General features: G+C 46.0%; 2 protein-coding genes across 2 annotated transcripts; both read right to left on the bottom strand.

Annotated features, from left to right (window-relative positions):
* Positions 1–333: 333 nt before the first annotated feature.
* LOC309568854 (uncharacterized protein) lies at positions 334–1,800 on the bottom strand (the record flags this gene model as incomplete). Its single annotated transcript, XM_082274639.1, has 1 exon — positions 334–1,800. The coding sequence occupies one exon, from the start codon at positions 1,798–1,800 to the stop codon at positions 334–336; it is 1,467 nt and encodes a 488-aa protein (XP_082130765.1).
* A 4,695-nt stretch (positions 1,801–6,495) lies between these two features.
* Positions 6,496–23,939, bottom strand: LOC309551889 (acyl-coenzyme A amino acid N-acyltransferase 1-like). Its single transcript, XM_082252603.1, has 3 exons — positions 23,465–23,939; positions 15,074–15,276; positions 6,496–7,136 (listed from the first exon to the last, which is right to left on the bottom strand). The coding sequence occupies exons 1-3, from the start codon at positions 23,925–23,927 to the stop codon at positions 6,540–6,542; spliced, it is 1,263 nt and encodes a 420-aa protein (XP_082108729.1). The 5' UTR covers positions 23,928–23,939; the 3' UTR covers positions 6,496–6,539.
* Between the last annotated feature and the right edge of the window lie 2,503 nt (positions 23,940–26,442).

The following is a 26,442-nucleotide window of genomic DNA, read 5'->3' on the forward strand; positions in this document are numbered from 1 at the left end:
TATTGGACAGAATGGGAAGCGAAACCGGACGTCGGGAATCAGGGGACCGTGTTACTCGGCGCCAGCCGTGCAAAATCCACCGCACCGGAAAATCCTTGGTGATGTCTTCACAGCCGAGAAAGCGAAACCAAAAAAACAAGGCAGACATGGCAGCGGAGACAGTGGAACCTGAGGAGCCCTTGTGGAGTAAATGGATAAGGTAGGAAAATAACGAAAGACGTCTGTCATGGTGTGAAGAGAGTAAAAACTCACCGTGGGAAATGGACACCCACTCGTCCCAAACTCGAAGACACGACGCCCACGTCCAAGGAGAAAGCGAAGCCCGAAGAAGGTCTAACAAACGTCGGAAACGAGGTTCCACAAGAAGGGGGGGCAGGGCAGGCCCACCCGGGCCGCAGATGGAGGCAGGGAACGGAAGCGGTCGAGCTGTGAACGAGAGAGTGCATCAGCAATTTCGTTAGAGACACCGGGCACATGCTTAGCTCTAAAATAAATATTAAACTGCAAACATTTGAGAACGAGAAAACGCAGTAACGAGACGACAGGAGGGGATCTAGCAGACTGGCGGTTAACAACCTGAACCACACTCATGTTATCTGACCAAAAAACGACCTGGCGATTACGCAACCTCTCCCCCCCACAGTTCAATGGAACAATAATCGGAAAAAGCTCCAACAAGGTGAGGTTGCGCAACAGATCCATGTGGGCCCATGAGGCCGGCCAACGTTCCGCAGACCATTCCCCTTGGAAAAAGGCCCCGAAGCCACAGGAGCCTGCCGTGTCCGTATAAAACTCCAGCTGTGGGTTCGGGACCTCCTCCATCAACCAACAGGAGGGACCGTTGTAATTCTGGAGAAAGGAGAGCCAAATCCCCATTCCCAAGTCATTCCGCATAGGCCTGGTAATGCGGACATAGTGGTGAGGTGCGGACACGCCCTTCATGGCCCACGACAGGGGCCTACAAAAAGCCCTCCCCATGGGCAAAACCCGGCAGGCGAAGACAAGATGACCCAACAGGGACTGTAACTGCTTCAACTGGAGCTTTTTGGCCCCTTTGGCCAAACGGATAAGGGAAAGAAGTCTGTCCAATTTGTCGCCCGGCAGGCGAAAAACCATGGCCACCGTGTCAATTTCGATGCCCAGGAAGGACAACACCGTCACCGGGCCCTCAGTTTTGTCAGCCGAGAGCGGGATGGAAAACCGCTCGCGCGTAGACTGAAAAACAGAAAGGAGTGCCTGGCACTGCCCACTGCCGGCCGGGCCAACGAAAAGGAAGTCGTCTAAGTAATGAAGCAGGGAATGCAAACCAGCTGACTGGGAAACCACCCATTCGAGAAAGCTACTAAATAACTCGAAGTAGTAACAGGAGATCGCACACCCCATGGGGAGGCACATATCAAAAAAGTAACTGCCCCGAAAGAAACAGCCCAGCAGGTGGAAGCATTCCGGATGGACGGGTAGAAGGCAGAAGGCGGACTCAATGTCCGCCTTAGCCAGTAACGTCGCTTGGCCAGCAGATCGAACCAACCCAAGGGCTTTGTCGAAAGAGGCATATTGGACCCTGGATTCCTCCTTATAAATACCGTCGTTGACAGAAGAGCCGGAAGGATGGGAAAGGTGGTGGATAAGGCGGAATTTGCCCACCTCCCTCTTGGGAACCACGCCCAGAGGTGAAACCCGTAGGTTGTGAAAAGGGGGCAAATCAAACGGACCCGCCATACGCCCCAAATCCAGTTCCTTCCATAGCTTCTCGGCCAGTGCAGACTCAAACTGCAACGCCGACTTCAAGTTCGCAGCCATAGTAGGCTCGTCTGAGTGAGTAAAGGGAATCCAAAAGCCAAGATCCAGCCCGTCACGCCGAGGGTAACGGTCTAGCCAGGGAAGCATCCTTAAGACGTTCACCGGGGTCCTCCAACCTAGAAAGGTCAGGCTTTGCCCCGGGTTTGGCAAGCGGGGGCTTGTGCTTCCGAAAGCACCGGATGGCGGGGTGAGAACCCCCGCATACCGAGCATTCGTGTTTAAAACGACACGCGGTGTACCACTTGCAGTGGCTTTCGTTGAAAAGCCAGCAGACTCCTTTCTTGGGGGCAGCCGACGCTCCGTGAGAAGCGCCGGCCGGGGATTGAAAGGACGACGGTCTGTGAGGGCACATGAGCAACAACCACAGACTGCCATCCTGGCAATCAAAACGAAATTCTTTCCGCGCCGCCATCTTTTGTCGAAACTGAGTATCATAGTGGAACCAGCACTGTCCCCCATAGACCTTGTAGGCACCCCAAATGAGATCCAGGTAACAGAAGAGGGAAGGGCCTAACTCTAGTAAATGCTCACAAAGCACCCCGGCATAAGCACAGAAACCCTGCAGCCAGTTCCCGAAAGTGCGAGGAAGCTGTTTGGGCTTGTCACCCTGTGCAGTAACGTCGACCCGCCGAGATTTGTCTACCGTTTCCCAATCAGGAGGAACCAAAGTCAGTAAATCGACGAATTCCCGCCGGACAGATCTTTTCCCGTACTTCCACCGCAAGATGCACGGCTGACGACGAAACCGCCCACAAATGGCCACCCGAAAAAACGCCACCACTCGACGGGGTAGATACACCCATGCGAGAGAGGACCGACTTGACCGCCGCAAAAATGTGCTCGTCTGGCGGACCTGATACCGCAGCGCTTTCGGACCTACCCCAAACGAAACCACAATCATACTCACTGAGATGAGGAGGGGGAGCCAGCACGGGCTGCCCGTCACGAGAACCCATCGACCCGGATGCTCCATCGGAGGGGTGGTCAGGCAGACGCCCGCGATTTCCAACAGACACAGGAACCTCAGGGAACCGCGATGAAGGACGTTGCACCAAGAGCAGCCAGCCCGTCAGGAGCAAAAATGGCGTGCGACTCTCCCGCCCGGCCGGGCGCAGGGAGACCTGGAGGGGCTTCCGCCACGGAGCGACTGAAAGCTGAATGCGACTCTAAAGCATCTCCCACCCTGCCGGGTGCAGGGAGAAGCACGGGGACAGCGGGCACGCTGGGACCACCAGAGGGATGCGGGGCTCGAGAATCTCCCGCCCTGAGGGGCGCAGGGAGACCAGTCAGGGAAGATGAACGGCAGGCATGGGAATCTCCCGCCCTGCAGGGCTCAGGGAGATAATCAGGGGTGGGAAGCTGGGAAAAAATCTACATCGGTTAGATAGCAAATTGTTAAAAGAAAGTATATATTTCTATGAAAGTAGTAATAAACCCTTCAATTTTACAACATAAAAATATTCATGTCTATCCTGATAACATACAGTTATAACTAAATTTTGTGTTAAAAATACGTCCTCGGTCACTCACTTTTTAAATGCCTGTAACCACTTCAGCCCGGAAGGTTTGACACCCCCCTGTGTTATGTGAACTGACATTTGCCTAGTCATGTGACGCTGTACCCAAATAAAATTGATGTCCTTTTTTTTCTCCACAAATAGAGCTTTCTTTTGGTGGTACTTGATCACACTGTTTTTGCCACTATATACAAAAAAAAAGCAACATTTAAAAAAATATATATATATTTTTTACTTTCTGCTATAAAACACATCCAATATAAAAATATAAAAAATCGAATTTCTTCATCAATTTAGGCCCATTTGTATTCTGCTACATATTTTTAGTAAAAAAGAAATCCCAATAAGCGTATAATAATTGGTTTGCACAAAAGTTATCTGGTCTACAAACTATGGGATATTTTTATGACCTTTTTATTTATTTTTACTAGTAATGGTAGCAATCAACGATTTTTAGCGGGACTGCAACATTGCGGCGGAAAAATCAGACACCTGACACTTTTTTGGGGACCAGTGACATTAATACAGTACTCAGAGCTAAAAATATGCACTGTCACTATACTAATGACACTGGCAGGGAAGGAGTTAACATCAGGGGCAATCAAAGTGTTAATTGTGTCCCTAGGGGGTGCTTTCTAACTGTGTGGGGGATGGTCTGACTAGGGGAAGACAGAGATCAGTGTTCCTGTTTAGCAGGAACTCAAGATCTCTATCTTCTCCCCTGACAGAACTGCCTTGTTTACATAGGCAGACCGCCATTCTGCCTCTCTCGGAAATGATCGGCAGGTCCCAGCGGACCCGCTGATTGGCTCCCGCTGTGTCAAATCACAGCAGAAGCAGGACTCTGGCGGAGTGGGTGCGCCCCAGACCAGGAAGAGGAAGCGACATACAGGTATGTCGCTTCGCACAGCCGGGCCGCCTGCCACAGTAATTGTGCCGTGGGTGGTCCGGAAGTGGTTAAAGCGGAACTTTACCCATAACAACTTGAAAAAATATATAATGTTCTCTAGCAAGGAACACACATTACACATTAATAATTCTACCAAAATGAGTGTGTGGTGTAAATTGCCTCCAGCGTAGCTCCTGTTTCTTCTGGCTGGAGGCTGCCATTTTGCTGAAGCCCAGAGCCCATGAGCAGCAGTAACTCATAAAGCAGAACTAAACTCATAATTTTAACAGTTTCAAAAAACGGTTACATTACCAGAATGCTGGGATTGCTAACTATCATATTTGCTTGTGTCTTGAATCAAACTGTCAAACTATTAAATGGCTGGTATCATAACTGATCACATGTGCAGCACCATGGCAGTTGCATATCAAACAGAAGCAACTTCTTTGGTTGTAAAGGATAGGAGGGCTTAAAGAGGCGTTCCAGTCTGGGGAGAAAAAAATTAAAAATCTGCAGCTGCAAATAATGTAGCTGCTGATTTTCAATATAAGGACACTTGCCTGTCCAGGGAGCCCACGATGTCGGCACCCCAAGTTGATCCATTCATTGACTCTGGGTGCAGCCGCTGCCATCTTCACTAAGGGAAAATGAAAGTGAAGCCTTGCAGCTTCACAGCCTGTTTCCTTCGCTCATGCACGAGTCACGCTGCGCTTTCTGAATGGTCTCGCTATCTTCTGGGGACCTGTGTGTCTCCCATAAGGCATGCGGGACGGGACGGGGGGGGCTGGAAATTTCAATCTGTGCCAATCTTACCCGGAAGTGGCAGGTATCTGCTCCCCTCCCAAAGGTACCAAATGTGGAAGCAGAGGAACAGAGGGTGGGGGGGGGGGGGGGGGTGGGAGGAAGCAAAGAAGCTGAGCTTCCACTTTTGGATGGAGCTTCATTTTAATTCTGCTTTAAGGCTGTCAGAAGATCAGCCTCTACAAATTCGGCAGTGCCAAAAAATGTAGAGCAACTGAGCATGTGCAGAGCAGGGTGAGGCAGGGTATTACTGGATTTTACACAACATAGGCACCTATTTTTAACGTTTTACATCACTATACCTGCAAAAGGGGCCGGCCTGAAGTCATCTAGCAGGACTTCATTTTCTGACTAAGTTCCTCTTTAACCACTTAAGCCCCGGAAGATTTTACCCCCTTCCTGACCAGGGCCTATTTTGCGATTCGGCACTGCGTTATTTTAACAGACAATTGCGCGGTCGTGCGACACTGTACCCAAACGAATTTGACGTCCTTTTTTTCCCACAAACAGAGCTTTTTTTTGGTGGTATTTGATCACCTGTGTGATTTTTTGATCATGCGCTATAAACAAAAAAAGAGCGTCAATTTTTCAAAAATAACAATATTTTTCACAATTTTTTATATGAAATTCCCCAAAAAAAATGTAAAAATCAAAATTTTTTAACATTTTCAGCCAATTTTACTTTATGCTACATATGTTTGGTAAAAGAAATCACAAAAAGCGTATTTTGATTGGTTTGCGCAAAAGTTATCGCGTTTACTAACAAAGGGAAAGATTTTTGTAATTTTTGTTGTTTTTTTTTTAACCCGTAATGGCGGCGATCTGCGATTTTTTTGCGGTACTGCGACATTGCGGCGGACAGATCGGACCCTTGACTGACATTTTTGACACTTTTGGGGTTACCAGTGACATTACTACAGTAATCAGTGCTATATATATGCACTGTTACTGTAAAATTACACTGGCAGTGAAGGGGTTAACTTTTTTGAGAGGGAGGGGCTATGTGTGTCCCTAGGGGCGTGATTCTAACTTTGATTGGCTGTGGCTTGAGATGTATGAACAGTGATCAATGGTTCTACATAGTAGAACCGTATGATCATCATTCATACACCGGGGAGAATGACAGGCGGCTTGTTTACATTAGCCGCCTGCCTTTCTCCCTCTCCACCGACGATCGCGAGTGGGGGTCCGTGACCACTCGGGAGCGGGAGCGCGTGCTCGCTCCCTAGACCCTCACAGGCTAGCGCCTGTGAGGGCCTGACCGCCGCAGTAAATAGTCGTGCGGCGGTCGTTAAGTGGTTAAGCTACTTCCTCTTTATCCAAAAACGCCATTTCCCTGAACTTCTGGTCGCTATGACGTGAACTGAAAACATCACCAATATCATTTATTCATTAGGCTACAGCACATACATGACCAGCATTACATTTCAGCTGGACTCCTCACCCAAAACTGCCAGCCAATCCTGTGAGGAAAGTATAAAAATATGCAATGTTTTCATTTTATTTATTTATTTTTTGCGACCAATCATTTATTACAATTTATTTTTCTTAGAACATGGAATATTTTTACGCAAGAAGTCCTGTATCAATGGCCAGCTGATTTCCTGAGCCTGGCAGTGTGGAACAAGCTCCCCTCCCCACATTACCGGAATTGATGATGAAGATACTCTTGATGCCGGACAGAAAGGAGAACATGGAGGTTCTAGGAGGTGTCCGGCTCCGGGATAATTCTCTATGTACACATCCATCTTGCCCGACTTTATCGCTCTGGCTAGTGACGCTTTAGCAAAACGCAAGCTTTCGTAGTTCTGATCATTTTCTCCCACCAGGAAGAGGATAGGACCTTTGGCCTTTTCCACTGGAAGTACATAGGCCTGGTTTTCTGGTTTTGTTGGGTCTCCGTATAAGCGAGTCGTGTCATAAGCTTCAGCGTGTGTAAAAAGCAACCTCTCTAATTGATAGGGAATTCCAGGCAGGATAAGATCCCCATAACTGACGGTGCTGCCGGTAATCACCACGGTTCCATTGATGCAGACTGTAGCGGCAATCTGCGGTAAATAAGACGCCATGGCGAGAGCTATCTCAGCTCCTTTGCTCACACCAATGACTCCAACTCCACTTCCACACACCTGAATGACATTTAAAAACAAAGGTTAATGTATGTTAAAGCTGAGCTCTGGACAAACAGCTAAATACACGCACGCACATATTATATACACACACACCCAGGACTTTTTTTCAGTGGGAATGTGGGGGAACACAGTTTCGGCACCTCCAGCACTGAATGTATGTAATTGCAAGGGGTGATGGGGCATTCTGGAGGGTCTTTTAATGATGGCTGCTGCTGGATCTATTGTGGCTGGAGGGGATCTATTTTTGTGGGGGGGTCTATTGTTGCTAGGGAGGTCTATTGTTACTGGTGGGGGACCTATTGTTGTTTGGGAGGTCTTATGCTTCTGGGGGGGTCAATTGTTGCTGGGAGGGATCTACTGTTGAGGGAGAGGTCTATTGTTGCTGGCCGCTGGGGGTCTATTGATGCTGGCTGCTGGAATGTTTGTATGTACTTATAGAAGGGTATATTGCTGCGCTAGCTAATAATTAAAATCTAATCACAATAAAATCAGTTGGAAAGCAGCCACACAGAATCTGGAATAATAACAGATCAAAAGTAAAATATAGTAAGCAATGTAGCGCTAATCCTAAAAGCAACTCAAAACGACTGAGTGTATAGAGTCTGTGAAAAGTCTAGGGGCCCCGAGAAGGCATCTGTTCACGACGAAACGTACGTCGGGCGGTGCTTGCGGTCACGCTCGCCCACACGGAGGAGACGCGGCGGCCATCTTTTGGGTGGTTTACTGCGAAAGCCAAGCGGAATATGCTGGATGGAACAATCTATTGACTGAGATGCTCGTTTTGTCCTGCTTTTTGTAAGTGCTTTTAATCCCTATTTGTTGTGAATAAATCAAACTGTCTGCGCTATGATGGTGCCTTGTTCTTTATTTCATACTTACCCAAGACTACTTGTTTGGATATTGCTGGACATGAGGAGGATGTCCTTGGGCTATATCAAAGATTTGGGCGTTTAGGATCCCTGTCATGGGGATCATCTCCATTCGGTAAGAGACAGTGTGAACAGGATGTCTGGTGGTGGTTTCCTGGATTCACAGTTTGATTCATCTGACAATTTGGGACTTTTCACAGACTCTATACACTCAGTCGTTTTGAGTTACTTTTAGGATTAGCGCTACATTGCTTACTATATATTGTATGTACTTATGTTAGCCTCACAGCTCATACAATTCTCACTTACATTGTTGTTGTTTTTTAGGGGTTGTGCTTGGCCCCTTCGTTCCAGTAAAGCAGGGGTGGGGAACCTTTTTTCTGCCAAGGGCCATTTGGGTATTTATAAAATCATTTGGGGGCCGTACAATATTATAAACTTAAAAATGTGCCTGTTATATTTGCTCAAAAATTTAATTAACTCACCCCTAATGTGATGGCTGCAACTGCTTCTCTTTGGTGAGTGATGTTAGATGGTATTGATGATATTGCTACTCGCAACTGGTTTTCCAGGTTTGCGTCGGTCAGTCTGGAGGGCAGTCGACTTTGTGGTGGTAAGTTTTGAAAAGAACTGCTGGCGGGTAATGCTGGTGGGTATAGCTGGCTGGTACTGCTGGTGGGTACAGCTGGCTGGTACTGCTGTGGGTACTGCTGGCTCAGGCTGGTACTGCTGGCTTGTACTGTGCTGTGGGTACTGCTGGCTCAGGCTGGTACTGCTGGCTTGTACTGTGCTGTGGGTACTGCTGGCTGGTACTGTGCTGTGGGTACTGCTGGCTGGTACTGCTGTCTCAGGCTGGTACTGCTGTGGGTATTGGTGATTCAGGCTGGTACACTGCTCTAGGTACTGCTGGCTCAGGCTGGTACTGTTGGCTTGTACTGTGATGTGGGTACTGCTGGCTGGTACTGCTGGCTAGTACTGCAGGCTCAGGCTGGTACTGCAGGCTGGTACTGCTGTGGGTACTAATGGCTGGTATTGCTGTGGGTACTGCTAGCTGGTACTGTGCTGTAGGTACTGCTGGCTGGTACTGTTGTGGGTACTGCTGACTCTGGCTGGTACTGCTGTGGGTACTACTGGCTCCGGCTGGTACTGCTGTGGGTACTGCTGGTTCTGCTGTGGGTACTGCTGGCTCTGGCTGGTACTGCTGTGGGTACTGCTGGCTCTGGCTGGTACTGCTGTGGGTATTGCTGGCTCTGGCTTATACTGATGTGAGTACTGCTGGCTCTGGCTGGTACTGCTGGTTCTGGCTGGTACTGCTGTGTGTGCTGCTGGCGGGAAATGCTGGCTAGCAGCGGGGCCGTGCTGGAGGAAGAGGCGATGTTTCCTGTATTGGTCACAGACGGAGTGCATTTGATATCACTCCACCTGTGACTCACTTAGACTGTCAGAACGGAGCCGGAACTATACAGGAAGCATTGGCTCCGTTCTGACAGATAAGCTGAGAGACACAGACTCAGCTGCACGGAGGGCCGGACCAAATGACTTTGAGGGCCGCATACGGCCCCCGGGACGTAGGTTCCCCACCCCTGCAGTAAAGGGAACTCTTAAGGCGTCAGCATACCAAGACATTTTGGACAATTTCATGCTCTCAACTTTGTGGGAACAGTTTGGGGATGGCCCCTTTCTGTTCCAACATGACTGCGCACCAGTGCACAAAGCAAGGTCCATAAAGACATGGATGAGCAAGTTTGGGGTGGAGTCCTGACCTCAACCCGAGAGAACACCTTTGGGATGAATTAGTGCTGAGACTGTGAGCCAGACCTTCTCTCCAACATCAGTGCCTGACCTCACAAATGCTCTTCTGGAAGAAAGGTCAAACATTCCCATAGACGGGGGGACACCCTCGAAAATGCGTAAGCTATATTTGGAGGTTTTCATCCCACTACTGTTTTCACCAAGCGGACTATGCTAAAGTGGAGACTCCTGGTGGACTCACTTTTTTACATTTCACCTGTTATTTCATCTCCTCTGTGAGTATGATGTATATGTTTTCATTTAAATAAATTGTTGCATAGGTAATGCGCTAGGTTGGTGCGCCCTTTCTATTTTTCATTTTTAGAGTTCTATCTGGGTTTCCCTGACCTGTTGGGATTGGCAGTACTGTCGCAATAGCGACTAAACCAGCGAAGTTGTGTCCTTAAAAGATCAAGTCGCACAACAACCCCTTAAGCGCAGGAGCATAAATCTTCTTCTCCAACATCAGTGCCTGACCTCACAAATGCACTTCTGGAAGAATGGTCAAACATTCCCATAGACACACTCCTAAACCTTGTGGACAGCTTTCCCAGAAGAGTTGAAGCTGTTATAGCTGCAAAGGGTGGGCCAACCCAATATTGAACCCTACGGACTAAGACTGGGATACCATTAAAGTTCATGTGCGTGTAAAGGCAAGCGTCCCAATACTTTTGGTAATATCATGTATCTGATCAAATCCAAATCAGTTTGATCAGATACTTAAAAAGCCAGTAACAGCTTGTAAACAACAAATCAAAACAGGAAGGGACTGAATTATTGTCGCTTTCGGCTTCATTTATCACAGAGGAGGGGAAGGTATGGATATATACTACATTGCAAAAGTTTTAGACAGGTGTGAAAAAATGCTGTAAGGGAAGAATGCTTTCCCAAATAGAAGTATTAATCATTTATTTTTATTGATTAACAAAATGGAAAGTAAATAAACAGAAGAGAAATCCAAATCAAATCAATATTTGGTGTGACCAAACTCTGGTCAGATGATTAGCCTGACGAGTTTTGTATGTTCCCAAGCTGCATCAGTCATGATGGAGTCCCTGAATAAATGCCGAGAACCCTGCCCATCTGACACTTGATTGTAGCGCAATTATGACGTTTTCTTCTTAACAAAGAGGAGCCTAAATGAGGACATCCTTTGATGTATAAAACTCTATATGGGTACTTTGAACCTAGGATCACTTTTACTACTGAGCCTTATAAAGGAGATACATATGACTCATGTTGGTTCCATGTTGCTGGATGCTCCTTTGATATATATATATATATATATATATATATATATATATATGTGTGTGTGTGTGTGTGTAGCACCCTACAGGTAGGTGCTAGGTAAATGTATAGTGGGCCTTGTCCGCCTAACAGCAGGGCTGTGATATATTTAGCTAGGGTGTCAGGGCTTCCAGATGTGCCTGCTGAGGGGAGAAGTATCCCCATTGGCTCCTGTGAGAGGCTTCTCATAGGGCAGTGTGGGAAGCCCAATCAGGGGACACATCCCAGCTTGTAACTACCCCAGAAGGCAGATTAGGCTGCAAAGGATTCTGGGAGTGGGTATAAGTTTGGGGGGAAGTGCGTGGCACGGTGTCTTTGGCGGGAGCAGAGTCCCAGGAAGGAGAGTGCGGCTGTCTCTCCTCCTGTCTGAGGAAAGTGGGGGGTCCAGTCCCAGGAAAGCCTACACAGGTCGTGAGATCTGAGTATTGCCCCTGGGGGTCTGCCCGAAGTTAGAGGGGACCACTCCAGAAGAGGTTCTGGGATCCAGTGCCAGCTAGCTGTAAAGGGGGTACCTTGGTTGAGGACCCTGAAGCTACAGAGGGGGGTACATAGTCAGTGGACCCTGAAGAGTTTGAGGTCAAAGGGGGCACCTGCAGTTTGGGCCCTGAATTGCACAGAGCGTGCCAGTTACAGTGACAGCTATACAGAGTTCTACAATATACTACCTCAAGCTGTGCCAGGCGGAGGAAAGTATTCAGTGACTTTCATAGTACAACAGTGTCAGGAGTTCTACAGTTCTCAGTCTTGGATCTTCTGGACTATAAGTCGAGGATTCAGCACTTCTTCTGTTCTACAGAGTGTTCTCAGTGTCAGTGAGCGTTGGCTGGCACCGGCTGGTGTCACAGAAGCGCCAACGGGCATTTCAGGAGTAAAAGTCCCAATTGTAATTAGTTTAAGCCGCAAGGAGTATCCCACCCATTCCCTTCTCCCATCCCCTAATTCCAATAAAAACCAAGAACAAAGATGCTGGAGTTGTCGCTGCTTCAGTTGCCACACCCAGGGTCACAGCTCACATGGGCTGGAGGGATTAACGGTACTAATGGCAGACCCACATCAGGCCATAGGCCTGGAAACCTTGCTACATATATGTTGGGCAGGGCTTAGGCACCTTTGTGGGGGACACTAGAATCACACTTACTAATTGACTAGGTTCTAGGCAGGAGTTTTCTTCATGCTAAAATCAGCATTAAGGCATCACTCCAGACTTAGAAGCGAGACACAATGAACACAGTAACCCCCCTATTAACCAATGGCTAACTGCATCACCTACCCTATCCCAACTATATTAGTAATAACTTTTACCCATCTGATGGGTGACTATACAAAAAAAAAAAAGGCAGCTATGTTCCGCTTCCTTAGTCACCTCTTCTCTCCCAGCCTGCTGATTGGACAGTAAAAAAGAAGCAGCATATTGATGAGGTTGTCCCTATGTTCCACCATCCTGCAAGCATGCTAACAACATGACTGCACTGTAAAAAAAAAAAAAAGCAGTAGAACCTGATTTTCTCATGCCTTAAAGAGTGTGGAATGGAAAGTTAATGGTGGCACGATGGATGATAGAGAAATTGTGTTTTATTGTAATGCATCAGATTCATAGAGAATATGCAGGGAACTGCTATCACCGGTGAGCAGCTGGCAGTGACATGTATTCCCTACTGCTGTCATATGACTTGACATATTGATACCAAACTGATTACCAGTGAAAATTACTATATTGCGCTGAGATATGGCTAATTCATTTTATCAGCAATGTAAATATTGTATGCATTTGCCAGCTGTTGGTTGGGTTTGCAAAAGGTGGACACACGGATGAAAAAAGATAAGTGGAGATCCTAAACAAAGAACAATTTGACTTCTTGGTGGCAAGTAGCAAACTGAAGAAAAAACACACCTTGGTTTCTGGTTCAGAGGGGCATTTGCCAATGTTCTTGCCTGCCTTATTAGGATATGGATTGCTGACCAAAAAATTGTAATGAGAAGGCTTTATATATCATAACTATATCAAGGAGCTCTCTGGATTTCAGTAGGAGATTCCAAATAGCCAGTTTGATTCCTGGGTCTCCGGGCCTACAGGTGATCCCTTTGGCTCAACCACTGGTTGATTGACTGGAGAAGGGACACAAGTGCAAGCCAGAGTCCGGAGTGGTGAGCCAGCATTAGAGAGGAGAGATCCTAAAGGAGGCATATACACTATATTGTCAAATGTATTGGGACGCCTGCCTTTAGAAGCACATGAACTTTAATGGCATCCCAGACTTAGTCCATAGGGTTCAATATTGAGTTGGCCCACCCTTTGCAGCTATAACAGCTTTAACTATGCTGGGAAGGCTGTCCACAAAGTTTAGGAGTGTATCTATGGGAATGTTTGAACATTCTTCCAGAGGTGTATTTGTGTGGTTGGGCACTGATGTTGAAGAGAAGGCCTGGTTGAGGTCAGGACTCTGTGCAGGCCAGTCAAGTTCCTCCACCCCAAACTCCCTCATCCATGTCTTTATGGACCCTGCTTTGTGTATTGGCCCAAATCATTTGGTGGAGGGGGATTATGGTGTGGGGTTATTTTTCAAGGGTTTGGCTTGGCCCCTTAGTTCCAGTAAAGGGAACTCTTAAGGCATCAGCATACTGACATTTTGGACAATTTCATACTCCCAACTTTGTGGGAACAGTTTGAGGATGTCCCCTTCCTGTTCCAACATGACTGCGTCCCAGTGCACAAAGCAAGATCCATAAAGACATGGATAAGTGAGTTTGGGGTGGAGGAACTTGACTGGCCTGCACAGAGTACTGACTTCAAACCGCTAGAACACCTTTGGGATGAATTAGAGCGGAGACTGCGAGCCAGGCCTTCTTGTCCAACATATTTGCCTGATCTCACAAATGGGCTTCTGGAAGAATGGTCAAACATTCCCATAGACACACTTCTAAACCTTGGAGATAGCCTTCCCAGAAGAGTTGAAGCAGTGCAAATGGTGGGCCAACTCAATATTGAACCCTAGAGACTAAGACTGGGATGACATTAAAGTTATGTGCATGTAAAGGCAGGCGTCCCAATACTTTTGACAATATAGTGTATATGAGATGTGTATTCTCTTCCTACTGACAGTACATGTGTGGCTGGAGGGAGAAGGGAAAGCCTGCATTCAGCTGGAAGGAAGTAAGACTAGGGTCCTGTTATATATTGCCTATGTACTATTGTACTACTAACTAATGTACTATTATAACTGCCTGTTTGTTGCCTGTGTTTTTGTAATTATTGCCTGTTTGTTTTTCATAATTTTGTTGACTAAAATATATAATATAATATACTGTAATATAATATAAAATATATTAGTTGACGAGATTAAAACTATTTTAATCGACTAAATACGACTAACACTAAAACAATTCAGATGGCTAAAATACGACTAAAACTAAAATGGTATTTAAGTCAAAAGTCTATGACTAAAATGAAATTAAAATTTGAAATCAAAATTAACACTGGTTATATATCACAACAGCTACATATGTGTCTGAAGTCCATTTTCAAACCCTAATACCATAAATAATAACATGTTATTAGATTTTTACTCCAGGAGTATATAATGCGTTTGGAAATTCTTGAATTAAATAAATAAAAAAAAACTCTAGCTTAAATAATGCATTACAAGTTAACTAAACCCATTACATTTTAGTCGACTAAAACCATTTTAATCAACTAAAATCATTTTAGTCGACTAAAATGTACTGGAGATTTTAGTAGACTAAAATATGACTAAAACTAAAACAATTCAGATGACTATAATACCACTAAAATTAAAATGGCATTTTAGTCAAAAGACTATGACTAAAACTAAATTGAAATTTGATGTCAAAATAAACAATGGTAACCACTATCCACGTGTTGCCTATGGATTGCCAATAGAATTATCATAAGCTTCACATTTGCTACCCTCTACTTTTTTTTTTTAATGAGGCTAAATGTTTATATCTACCTGCAATGTTTTTACTTACTTTCGGATGACTACTTAGAAACTGAACAGCTTCTTCAAAATATTTTAGATCCAGATAGTTGTGGGTCTTTGGCAAATCTTCATAAGCAAAAAAAGCCAAAGCAAGAGCAGCAAAGCCACGACTAGCCAGGAGGCTGCTTCGAAATTCTGTGAGACCACCAGAACCCCCAAATAGATCAATGACTCCTTGGAATGGGCCCTCACCTAGATGATGAGAAGAAAAGTTTAATTCTTTAGGCTTCCAATAATATTTATCACTCATAGGATAAGCAGTATACATTATAGGGTGTTATAGTTATGGTCAAGGTAAGCTGATCATTTATACATGGTACATAGTTGCAACACGTATATAGTAGCGGTTTCACCTGCTTGTATTTCTCTCCATGCAGTCCTGGGATTAAGGCCGTCCATAGATGGTTCGAATCGTTGAGATTCGAGCCGTGTGTGGACAAGCTGAATGTATCAAGTTGATCGATCAATCAACTTGGGTACAACCAACGTGCCAGATTTGTCAAGCAAGGTCATGGTCGTCTCATCACCGTCGTTCACCCCGTGGTCACCAAGCCCGCTTGAGAGATAATGCTTGCTGGGTATGTGGCGCACCAGCACTTCCACATAAACTTGCTTGTCACTCATGCTTTGAGGAGGAAACAAAGGAAAAGGAAGCAGACGTCCGAGAAGTGACGGTTCTGATCAGGGAGTCCATCAGAGAGTCAATCGTGGAGGCATCAACTACTGATTTAGGCAAAGCAGCTCAGAGCACTGCCACTTGGGCTCCCCACTTCCCGCAAGAATCAAATAGCTCATCAGAGAGTGAGGATGCAGAGGGTGCTACAGGTTTCAACTTCACCCCGGTTGAACCATTTGTCAAATCAGTTAAGGAGACGATTGGTTGGGAAGAGAAGGAAGAAACACCTCGCAAGCTCAGAAGATATTTCCCAAACCTTCAGAAGGAGCCTGAGGCCTTTGCCTTTATTGATGAGCTGAATGAGCTCATTCAGGATGAATGGCATAAGACGGACAAGAAGATAGATCTCAACAGCAGACTGGCTAAATTGTACCCTTTGAAGGAGCCCAAGTGTCACAATCTGGAGTCAGGCACGAAGACCAGTAGCTATAGCAGCTTACACAGGAACCTGCTGGATAGGAACACAGACAGGTCACTCATGGAGATGACGCAGGCTCACCTGAGGTGAGTATTACCGGTGTTCACCAGCGCTCCTGATAGTGCAGATGGATTTTGCTGCATGTTAGTACCAGGTCACAATCCTCAGGATCGCCCCACCAATAGGTGAGCAAGCCAGAGTCCAGTAGCAGATATAGCAGGTTTGGGATCAAGCAGAAGCGTAGTCTAGGAGTAACCAAAGGTCGGTAATGAGTAGTTGCAGGTTGGGATTAGGCAGAAGCGTAGTTGAGGAACAAGCCAAATGTCGATAAGGAATGGTAGCGAAGATATGGATGGCAGCAGGAGAGACAAGCGAAATATTGGCTGGTGAAGGCACAATATTCTGGCAACCAGGATGTGTAGAGACATGGCTTGAATCAGGAAGTTCATGGGAGGAGCAAAGGGTTTAAGGTTCAAGGCAATTAAAATTCACGTCAGGATCATTGAAGGATTTGTCCAGGGAACTGTCCAGCATTCCAGGTGGCTCAGTAAGTAGAGTCATTGCCAGACCCAGTGGAGGTCCCAGGTTCAAGACTGGGTCCTGACCCCAAGGTGAATCTGTTAATTTCTGCTCCAGTCATTGATGCATCCTTGATGTGTTTTGCCAGATACGTAACACTACCAATAGAGGATGCAGTTACGTTCAGAGATGTATTAGATTGTAAAATAGATCTTGACCTGAATTGTACATACACAGCAGTGGAAGGTGCCTGTAGACCGGCCATTACAATGGCTGCTGTAGGAAAGGCAGTATCCAGCTGGACATCAAACATTGAGAAATCCCTAGTGGAAGGAGCGGATCAAGAGAAGATAATATCAGCTCCTCAGGACCTCAGATTGAAGGGAGACTTTGCATCGGAAGCATCCATAGACGTGATCAGATCATCTGTGAGGGCAATGCTATCTTCAATCCTTGCTAGAAGGGCTCTGTGTTTGAAGCCCTGGGCAGTGGACTCTGCATCAAAGACCAATTGGTGCAAAATACCTTAAGACAGTGTTAACCTATTCGGCTCCAAGTTTGACGTGGCCATCTCAAAAGTGACCGGCGGGAAGTCAGGCCTGATTCCATCAGATAGTAGACACCGACTGCAAAGGGTTCAGTCTTACAAACGAAACCTTCCAGATAAGTACAGGGAAGCAAGATCCTACAGACCAGGAAGGGAGTTTAAAATAAAATGGAAAAGAGGTTAATCTTCCCTTTTAGGGCTCCAGAAGTTGAAGTCCTCCTCGGCAGAAGTCCTTTTGAGGGTGCGTCAGTCCAGCCTGTGTCTGTTGGAGCCAGGTTCGGGCTTTATGCACAGGTGTGGGCGGACCACGTAGCAGATTCCTGGGTAGTTTCCACCATTTTGATGGGTTATCAGTGGCGGTTCAAAGGGAACTTTCCAAGCAACCATTTTCAAGTGACCAGACTTGAGACCTGGGGAAGAGAAAAATTCTAACCAAATTCATCTTGCAGCTACTTCAGAAGCGGCCAATAATGGAGGTTCCATTTTCTCAACAAGGTAAAGGGTTCTATTCCTTCACGTTCCTGATAAAAAAGAAAACTGGGGACCTTCGACCAGTATCGGGGGTATGAGGGGGTCTCAAGAGAAGAATACATTTCGAAACCTTCAAGATGGAAAGTCTTCAGTCTATCCTGCTTGCAATAAATCTAGGAGACTGGACGCTGTCCATAGATTTATCGGACGCATATCTTCACGTGCCCATTCATCCGACTTTCCAAAAGTACCCCCGTTTTGCCATCAATCACCAACATTTTCAGTTTCGAAGCCTGCCCTTTGGGATATCCACAGCTCCCAGAACTTTTACAAAAGTCTTACTGCCAGTAATTGCACTCTTAAGAGAAAGGGGACAGGGAGTCCATCATTATCTTGATGACATACTCCTCCTGGCCAACAGCAGGAGTACCCTTGTTCAACATTGGGAGTTGCTGATTTACACTCTCCAATACTTCGGGTGGCTGATAAAATGGGAGAAGAGCAGCCTACCCTCTACTCAGAGGATGGTCTTCCTGGGTGCTCTACTGGCGCCCAAGACAACGTGGTGCAGCTGCCGCAGGAAAAAGTGGGCCCATTGGTCCACAAAGTGAAACGGGCACTGGGGGCAACTTCCTTGCCTGCCGGAACTTGCCTCAGCCTTTTTGGTTTGATGACTGCTACATTTCCATTGATTCAGTGGCACACAAGAACACTTCAGAATGCATTTCTCGCACAGTGGGATGGAGTGACAATGTGTTAATCCATTATCATCCCCAACAAGGTGAAACAATCACTGGGGTGGTGGACTCAGGTCCGCAACTTGATGAAGCATCGTCTGATTGTCCCCCTGCAACCAGAGGTAGTCATGTCGGATGCCAGTTTGAAGCCCAAGGAAGCTGGGCATTCAGAGCCCAGGGGCTAGTTTTGAATGTCTTGGAGCTCAAAGCAGCTTTTCAAGCCCTGCTAGACAACAGAGTCACAGTAGCGTATATCCAGAGACAGGAGGGTACCAGGAGTCCCATGCTACTGGAGGAGGCCCATCCTATCCTGAACTGGGCCCAAATACATCTGGCAGATCTAGGATCAGTTTATGTGCCAGCGACGGAGAATCATTTAGGCGCCTCTGAGCCGGAATTTCTTGTCAAACAACAAGTGGGCACTGAGTCTTCAAGTTTTATCTCTCCTAACCAGAAAATGGGGCATCCCAGAAATAGATCTGGTGGCTACTCCGGTGAACACCAAGTGCCAGACATTCCTAGCGAGAGTCCCATACCCTTCGGCAGACTACCTTCACCACCCATGGAGGTTCAGCCTGGGATACATATTTTCCCCAACACCTCTAATCGTGAGGTTCCTTGCCAGACTCAGAAGGTCCACAAACACTGTGATAGCGGTGATTCCATTCTGGCCAAGGAGGCCATGGTTCACGACTCTACTGCAGCTCAGTGTGGAGGATCCCATAGCGGTTGTAGTAACCTCAGATCTTCTGTCTCAGGGGCAGTTCCCCCAGAGAGGCTACAACTTATGGCCTGGAAGCTGAAAAGCAAAGGTTCTTAAAACATTTCTGCTCTCGGCAGGTAGTAGAGACTCTGATCCAAGCCAGGAAAAGCACCACAAACAGCACCTATAAGAGGATATAAAACTTCCTCTCGGTTGCCCAACAGCAGTCTTGGGATCCTTTGTCTCCTGAGGTGGCACAGATTCTCCATTTTTTTTCAGATGGGATTCAATAAAGGTCTAGGTGCAAGTACCTTAAAGGTCCAAGTCTCAGCACTCTCTGCTATGACAGGAATAAATTGGGCTGTGAATCCTTTCATCATTCAGTTCATAAAAGCATGTCTAAAAATTAGACCGCCCAGCAAAGCCCATATTTCCCGCTTGGGATTTGTTAATAGTTTTGGAGGCCTTATTACGTTCCTCTTTTCATCCATTGAAGTCAGCCTCATTGTTGGACTTTACCTTGATGGTGTGCTTCCTCATTGCCATAACCTCAGCAAAAAGAGTTTCAGAGATACAAGCACTAGTCATCAAGGAGCCTCATCTCCTCTTTTATCCCGACAGGGTAATCATGAGACCCTCTGACCTTTTCATTCCTAAAGTAGCCACTTCTTTCCACTTTAATCAAGAAATTAACCCGTCGTTCCTTGGCGAGTAAGAATGTTACACCCATTGGACGTTGGGCAAAGCATCAAGGTTTATCTGGAAGTCACCAGTTAATTTAGGAAGGCAGACAATCTCCTGATAATTCCTCATGGCCTCAGAAAGGGGCAAGCAGCATCATCTCGCAATATAGAGTCATGGCTCATAAAAGCTATAAATAAGGCCTACTCAGCTAAACATCTTTCAGTTCCGGAGGGCTTTAAGGCACATTCCACGAGAGCAGTGGCAACCTCCTTGGCAGCGTACTGCAGAGTTTCTCCTGAGACAATCTGCCAAGCGACGACTTGGTCGTCCAGAAGCACATTCATTTCGCACTACTGTGTGGATCCTGCTCAGCTGACAACAACAAAGTTTGCCAGATCTGTCATTCAAGCTGGTCATGCTTGTTCTGGTTAAAAAATTTGAGTTCATCTTACACCCACCCAGCTAGCGAGTTATTTCCCAATGTATGCTGCCATGATGCACCAGGAAAACTGAAAATTGTATGCTCATCTTTCCGTAATTTTCCTTTCCTGGTGCATCTTCATGGCAGCATACAGGGGCCCACTATGAGGTGATAGTTACAGAGAATGCTAGGGTGGTTCCTGGCTAAAGGACCTATAGCTAACTGGTCCTATCAGGTTGCGGGGGCGGAGCCACATTCCAGTGTATGCTGCCATGGAGATGCACCAGGAAAGGAAAATGACAGAAGGCGGAGTATAAAAATTGCCGTTATCTTGTAGGCACTGTAGAAATAAAAGTTCTAAGGATATTATATCAATCCAAAATAGCATGCATCTTAGGTTAAGCACATAGAGTAGGCAGAACAGAAAAGTCTTTTAGCAACCTTATTAAGATACAGTATATTACATATTTAGAAACATCATATGGAAATGTCTCAAAGTTTGACCTGCATTAGCCATCTTATTTATGGAACACCTTGTAAAATGGAAACACCTATTGGCAGTTATTGAGACTATACACCTGCCGTGTCACAGAGGAGCAAAGTGTAGCATTTCCAACATGGCGAAAGCCTGTATTCTACTATGCTGGAAAGTATATGGCCTGCAGCTGAGTGAAACTAGGAGGATGGGCAGCATGACTGGGGCCTGCACAAGAGTCAGAGTATTAGTGGGGAGATTAAGAATGATGCATTCTGCTTACTAGTTTGAAGAGTTCAAGGCAGTGGGTGTGTCCTGTAGTGGGTAGAGAGGAGGGGGGGATTGCGTCAGAGCTCAGTTGGAGCTCATCACAGCATCAGACAGTTTTCTTCCACCCTCCCTCATTTGTTTTCATTTGGGGAGCCTCCTACTGTCTCAAGGTGCTTGGGTATTTGTTAGTGGGTTTTCGGTTCTTACATTTTTAGCTTGCCATTAAATTTCTTGGTCCTTTTATTTTCTTGTCGTAGCAACAGGCAGGGGGGTCTATTGGGTCTTTGAAAGTGGTGCTGGTTAAATAATGGTGGAAAATTGTGGGTTGGGCCCATCTGAGGTATAACAATATGGCGGTAACATCAGGGTAATAATTAGGTTGTATCTGGTAGTACATAAGTAGTTAATTGTCCCTGAGCCAGAGTAGTTGCGGCTGTGGGCCTTTGATTGGGTAGCAGATACAACCGGTTAATCGCGAGTATATAGGCCTTCAAAGACCTTAGACCGGACATAAGTTGAGGTTAGTTTATTTGGTATGCATTGACTGTATAACAGTATATGCATTAAACTTGTTTTCTTGTGAATGTTGTATTTAACCACTTTGCCGCTGCTCACTAGAGCTCTACTGCGGCAAAGTGGCTCTTGTAGGTCTGACGACGTAGACCTACGTCGGTAAACACTCCCCCTTCTCGGCGGCGCGTGCGCCGCCGGAGGCTTGCTCTCGTTATATTCAGTCACAGCGGGAGTCGGGCCAGGCGATCGCCGCTGCTCTTCCCCGATCGTCGGGGGAATCGAGTCTGGAGATCCGCCCGCTTGTGTAAACAGAGCGGGCGGATCTCCGAAGTGACAGGCAGGGTCAGATTGCAGGGTTCAGCATAGCTGAACCTGAGATCTGTCCCTGTGTCACTCAGTCACCTCCCCCCCACACACGTTAGTAAGCACCAGGCATACATTAACCCCTCCCTCTCCAATAAAATTAACCCCTTCCCTGCCAGTGTCATTTTTACAGTAACAGTGCATATTTATAGCACTGATTACTGTAGAAATGTCACTGGTAACCCCAAAAGTGTCAAAAATGTCAGTCAAGGGTCCGATCTGTCCGCCGCAATGTCGCAGTCCAGCAAAAAAAATCGCAGATCGCCGCCATTACTCGTTAAAAAAAAAAACACCAAAAACGACAGAAATCTTTCCCTTTGTTAGTAAACGCAATAACTTTTGCGCAAACCAATCAAAATACGCTTATTGCAATTTTTTTACCAAAAATATGTAGCAGAAAACAAATTGGCCTAAAATGATAAAACAGTTTGATTTTTACATTTTTTTGGGGGGGAATTTCATATAAAAAAAATGTGAAAAATATTGTTATTTTTTCGAAATTGTCGCTCTTTTTTTGTTTATAGCGCAAAAAGTAAAAATTGCACAGGTGATCAAATACCACCAAAAGAAAGCTCTGTTTGTGGGGAAAAAAAGGACGTAAATTTCGTTTGGGTACAGCATTGCATGACCGCGCAATTGTCTGTTAAATTCGCACAGTGCCAAATCGCAAAAAGAGGCCCAGACGTAAGACAGCAAAATCCTCCGGTGGTAAAGTGGTTAATGGTTTATAATAAAAAGGCTGCTATGGCCTTTCGACTCCAAATTAGATGTATCGTCTGGTCATTTTGGTAGGAGGGTTGGGTCAAGTGTTTAATGTTTTATAGATAAGCGGAGCCTCTGCATTCTGCAGGTCCCTCAGTCAAGAGACTTTTACCCCTCTGATTGGTTTAGGGATAAGTAAAGTTGATAAAATTATAACTACGGAGGATTTGATGGCAAGAGTGAACCTCACAGAACAGTTCTGTAAAACCTGGTTATTTTGGTTAGCCTTTCAAGTCACATGGGAGTACAGTGCCCTCCTGAGTATGATAAAAGAAGCCGATTTGAAGCAATCATCCTTTTCCCAGGGTCTCCGTCCCCATTGCCCCCTCCCTCATCACTGTCTTTGATTGACAGCCATTAGCTCCCACTGCCTCAGCAAAGTCAGTGAGACCAGTAAGTGAGGGGAGAAAAGAGCTGTAAATGACCAAAGCACTGGATCGAATGAGGGCTCAAGTAAGTAAAAGGGAGGTAAAGGGGGTACTGATGCCTAAACATTTTTTACCTTAATGCAAGTGTCAATATTTAAAGAGGGGGATCATTATGCCACGACAGTATTTAAGGACACATAAAGTGGAGAAGTTTGATATTCTACAAATACTTGAATATGTACAAAAATGCCTGTGCATCACGATAATTCAAGATATACTGCACATGATATTAGTTGCTGAAATGAGTGAGTAAGGCTCCTATCTGCACTAGCTATCTATAACTACCTATCACAATACTTCAACAGTACAGAACTCATCTACACGCTCATATGATATTTTCATAAATGGCAATGTGGCTTTGTGTTGCTAGAAAACGCAGCTAGAATTTCTTGCCTGGAGGAATGAAGAGAGTGCCCCGAAGTCGCTCTTCTCGGACTTGCAGTCTTTGGACCCCTGGAGCCATGTACCATCTTCTCAAACAAGCAGCAGCTTCAGGAGAACATCCCGGCATAGCATTAAGTTCCACCTGACCGTAGAGTTCCAGGTGAATCTCATAGGGACTCCCCATCACATCCCGCTTGGTCAACCTGTAGTATGGAGTAACTGGCTTTAGAGACCAAAAAAGTCCCATTGGATGAACCCCATGAAAGTCTCCACCAGTGGCTGGTGATTGTTGAAGATCCACTTTTCCTTCATCGTCACTTCTATAGAAAGCTCTGGAGTAGAACATCTCTCCTTTGTCATCTTTTAGCCATGCTCTAATGGTAACAATCTGATGTGGAGGAAGGCCCCAAGCTTTAATCTTCACTGGTTCATCCGCTAAGGCAGACTGTGGTGTGACCGTGAGATGCACCATAGCAAAATACTATGGATCTTAAAAAAGAAAACAAACACAGATCACCAAAAACAAATAAAAGCTCAATTATTGGGTACAGGAAATAACTCTAGATCTTTTATGAATTGTTCAATAGAGCAGCCATTTTTAACCAGTGTTCCTCAAGAGGTTGCTAGGGTTCCTTGAGCTGTGGTTAATTGACTTCCATTTTATGATGTTTGCATAGTTTCAGGACCAACACCAGATGGTAAAGTCAAAGTCATGACATGAATTATCTTTTTAACTATCTGTAAGGGTGGCATTTTGACTACAAGTGTAAGGGAGCGTTTTCTCACTGACCCCCAGTGAATTGGTTGTAGCAGGGGTTCCCTGAGACCTGAAAATTATTTCAAGGGTAAAAAGTCTAGACGGGTTGCAATATAGTGAAAAAATAAACAAAAAGTAGCTGTAAGTAAATTAAAAATAAATATTTTATTGTATATATCTATTTAAAACCACAAATCACGTTCACAAAAATCCATGGGTGCATGTATGATATCTTTTGGATATTAACTGTAATGTATTTTACAAATATAGTCTCATGTGTCATAGGTGTCACTATTTAATGGCTAAAACCCTTGAAGAGAAGATGTAGTCAAAACAGGTCAGATCAGGATATGCAAGACAAAAGAGCCCAACTCAAATGCAGGAACAGGCAGGTGCTAAAGTGTAAGAGCAGTGCAGACCAACTCAAACGATGCACCAACACTGGCTGGTATGGGCAGAGTCCTAAGAGTTTTTTGACTGGCACTCCTTTTAAACACAATGATATCTTGATAAATGGGCCAAATTGCAAAATAAAATTGCTCTTTATATCTATTGTATAATAACCCTTTTTTAAAATATTGCTGGTCAAACTAGTTTTATTTTATTTATTTATTTATTTATTTTACTTCTGTAGCACCCTCCTAGGTAGGTGCTAGAGTGAGTGTACTATAGTTTTTTGGTTTCTCTGCCTAACAGAGAGACAGTAGGTAAATCTATGTGCCGTCTGATTAACAGAGGCTGTGATTGTTTAGCAGAGTCTGCTCAGTGTCCTCTGGTGCTGCTCATGCTGTCTTAAAGTTTCACACTAGTCTAGCAGCTATGGGAGGTACTGGAAAGTGGGTGGAAACCTTGCAGCTGAAATCATGAAAATCCATACAGCCTTAGCCAATTAGAAGGGAGGAGCCCCTAGTAATGCTGAGTGCATGTATTTATATTAAATGAGCACATGGGCTCTGGGTCTTCCTCTACAGAAAGAGGACCAGGTGGGTAGGGGGCCTACTGTCTCCTGGGCTGGGTCGCCGTGAAGAGGCTGGGAGAGCGGCCCGGGCTCCAGGGACAGCCCCAACTCCTGTTCACAGCAAAGCCACCGCTTCTCTCTATGCTGTTCTTGTAGATCAGGGGTGGGGAACCTTTTTTTTGCCAAGGGCCATTTGGATATTTATAACATCAGGCGGGGGCCATACAAAATGATAGTCAAATATTTAATTAACTCACCTCAATGTGATGGCTGGAATTGCTTCTCTTTGGTGAGGTGTGTGATGTTAGCTGGTATTAATGATGTTGCTACTCGCAACTGATAGTTGGCTGGTGATGGTTACTGTTGGCTGGTACTGCTAGTGGGAAATGCTGGCTGGTACTGCTGTGGGTACTGCTGGCTGGTACTGCTGGTGGGTACAGCTGGCTGGTACTGCTGATGAAAAATGCTTGCTGGTACTGCTGGTTGGAAATCCTGTCTGATACTGCTGGTGGGTACTGCTGGCTGGTACTGATGTGGGTACTGTTGGCGGGTAATGCTGGTGGGTATTGCTGGTGGGAAATCCTGGCTGGTACTGTTGTGGATAATGCTGGCAGGTACTGCTCTGGATACTGCTGGCGGGTACTGCTGGTGGGTACTGCTGTGGGTACTGCTGTGGATACTGCTGTGGGTACTGCTTTGGATACTGCTAGCTGGTACTGCTGGCGGGTACTGCTGTGGATACTGCTGGCGGGTACTGCTGTGGATACTGCTGGCTGGTACTACGGTGGATACTGCTGGCTGGTACTACTGTGGTTACTGCTGGCGGTTACTGCTGGCAGGTACTGCTGTGGGTAGTGCTGTGGATACTGCTGGCTGGTACTGCTGTGGGTACTGCTGTGGATACTGCTGGCGGGTACTGCTGGTGGGTACTGCTGTGGGTACTGCTGGCTGGTACTGCTGTGGGTACTTCTGTGGATACTGCTGGTGGGTACTGCTTTGGGTACTGCTGTGGATACTGCTGCCTGGTACTACTGTGGATACTGCTGGTGGGCACTGCTGTGGGTACTGCTGTGGATAATGCTGTGGATACTGCTGGCTGGTACTACTGTAAATACTGCTGGCGGGTACTGCTGTGGATACTGCTGGCGGGTACTGCTGTGGGTATTGCTGTGGATACTGCTGGTGGGTACCACTGTGGGTACTGCTGGCTGGTACTGCTGTGGGTACCTCTGTGGGTACTGCTGTGGATACTGCTGGCTGGTACTGCTTTGG

This window comes from Pelophylax lessonae, assembly GCF_965119305.1.
Source record: "Pelophylax lessonae genome assembly, chromosome: 1".
In the NCBI taxonomy this organism is placed as follows: domain Eukaryota; kingdom Metazoa; phylum Chordata; class Amphibia; order Anura; family Ranidae; genus Pelophylax; species Pelophylax lessonae.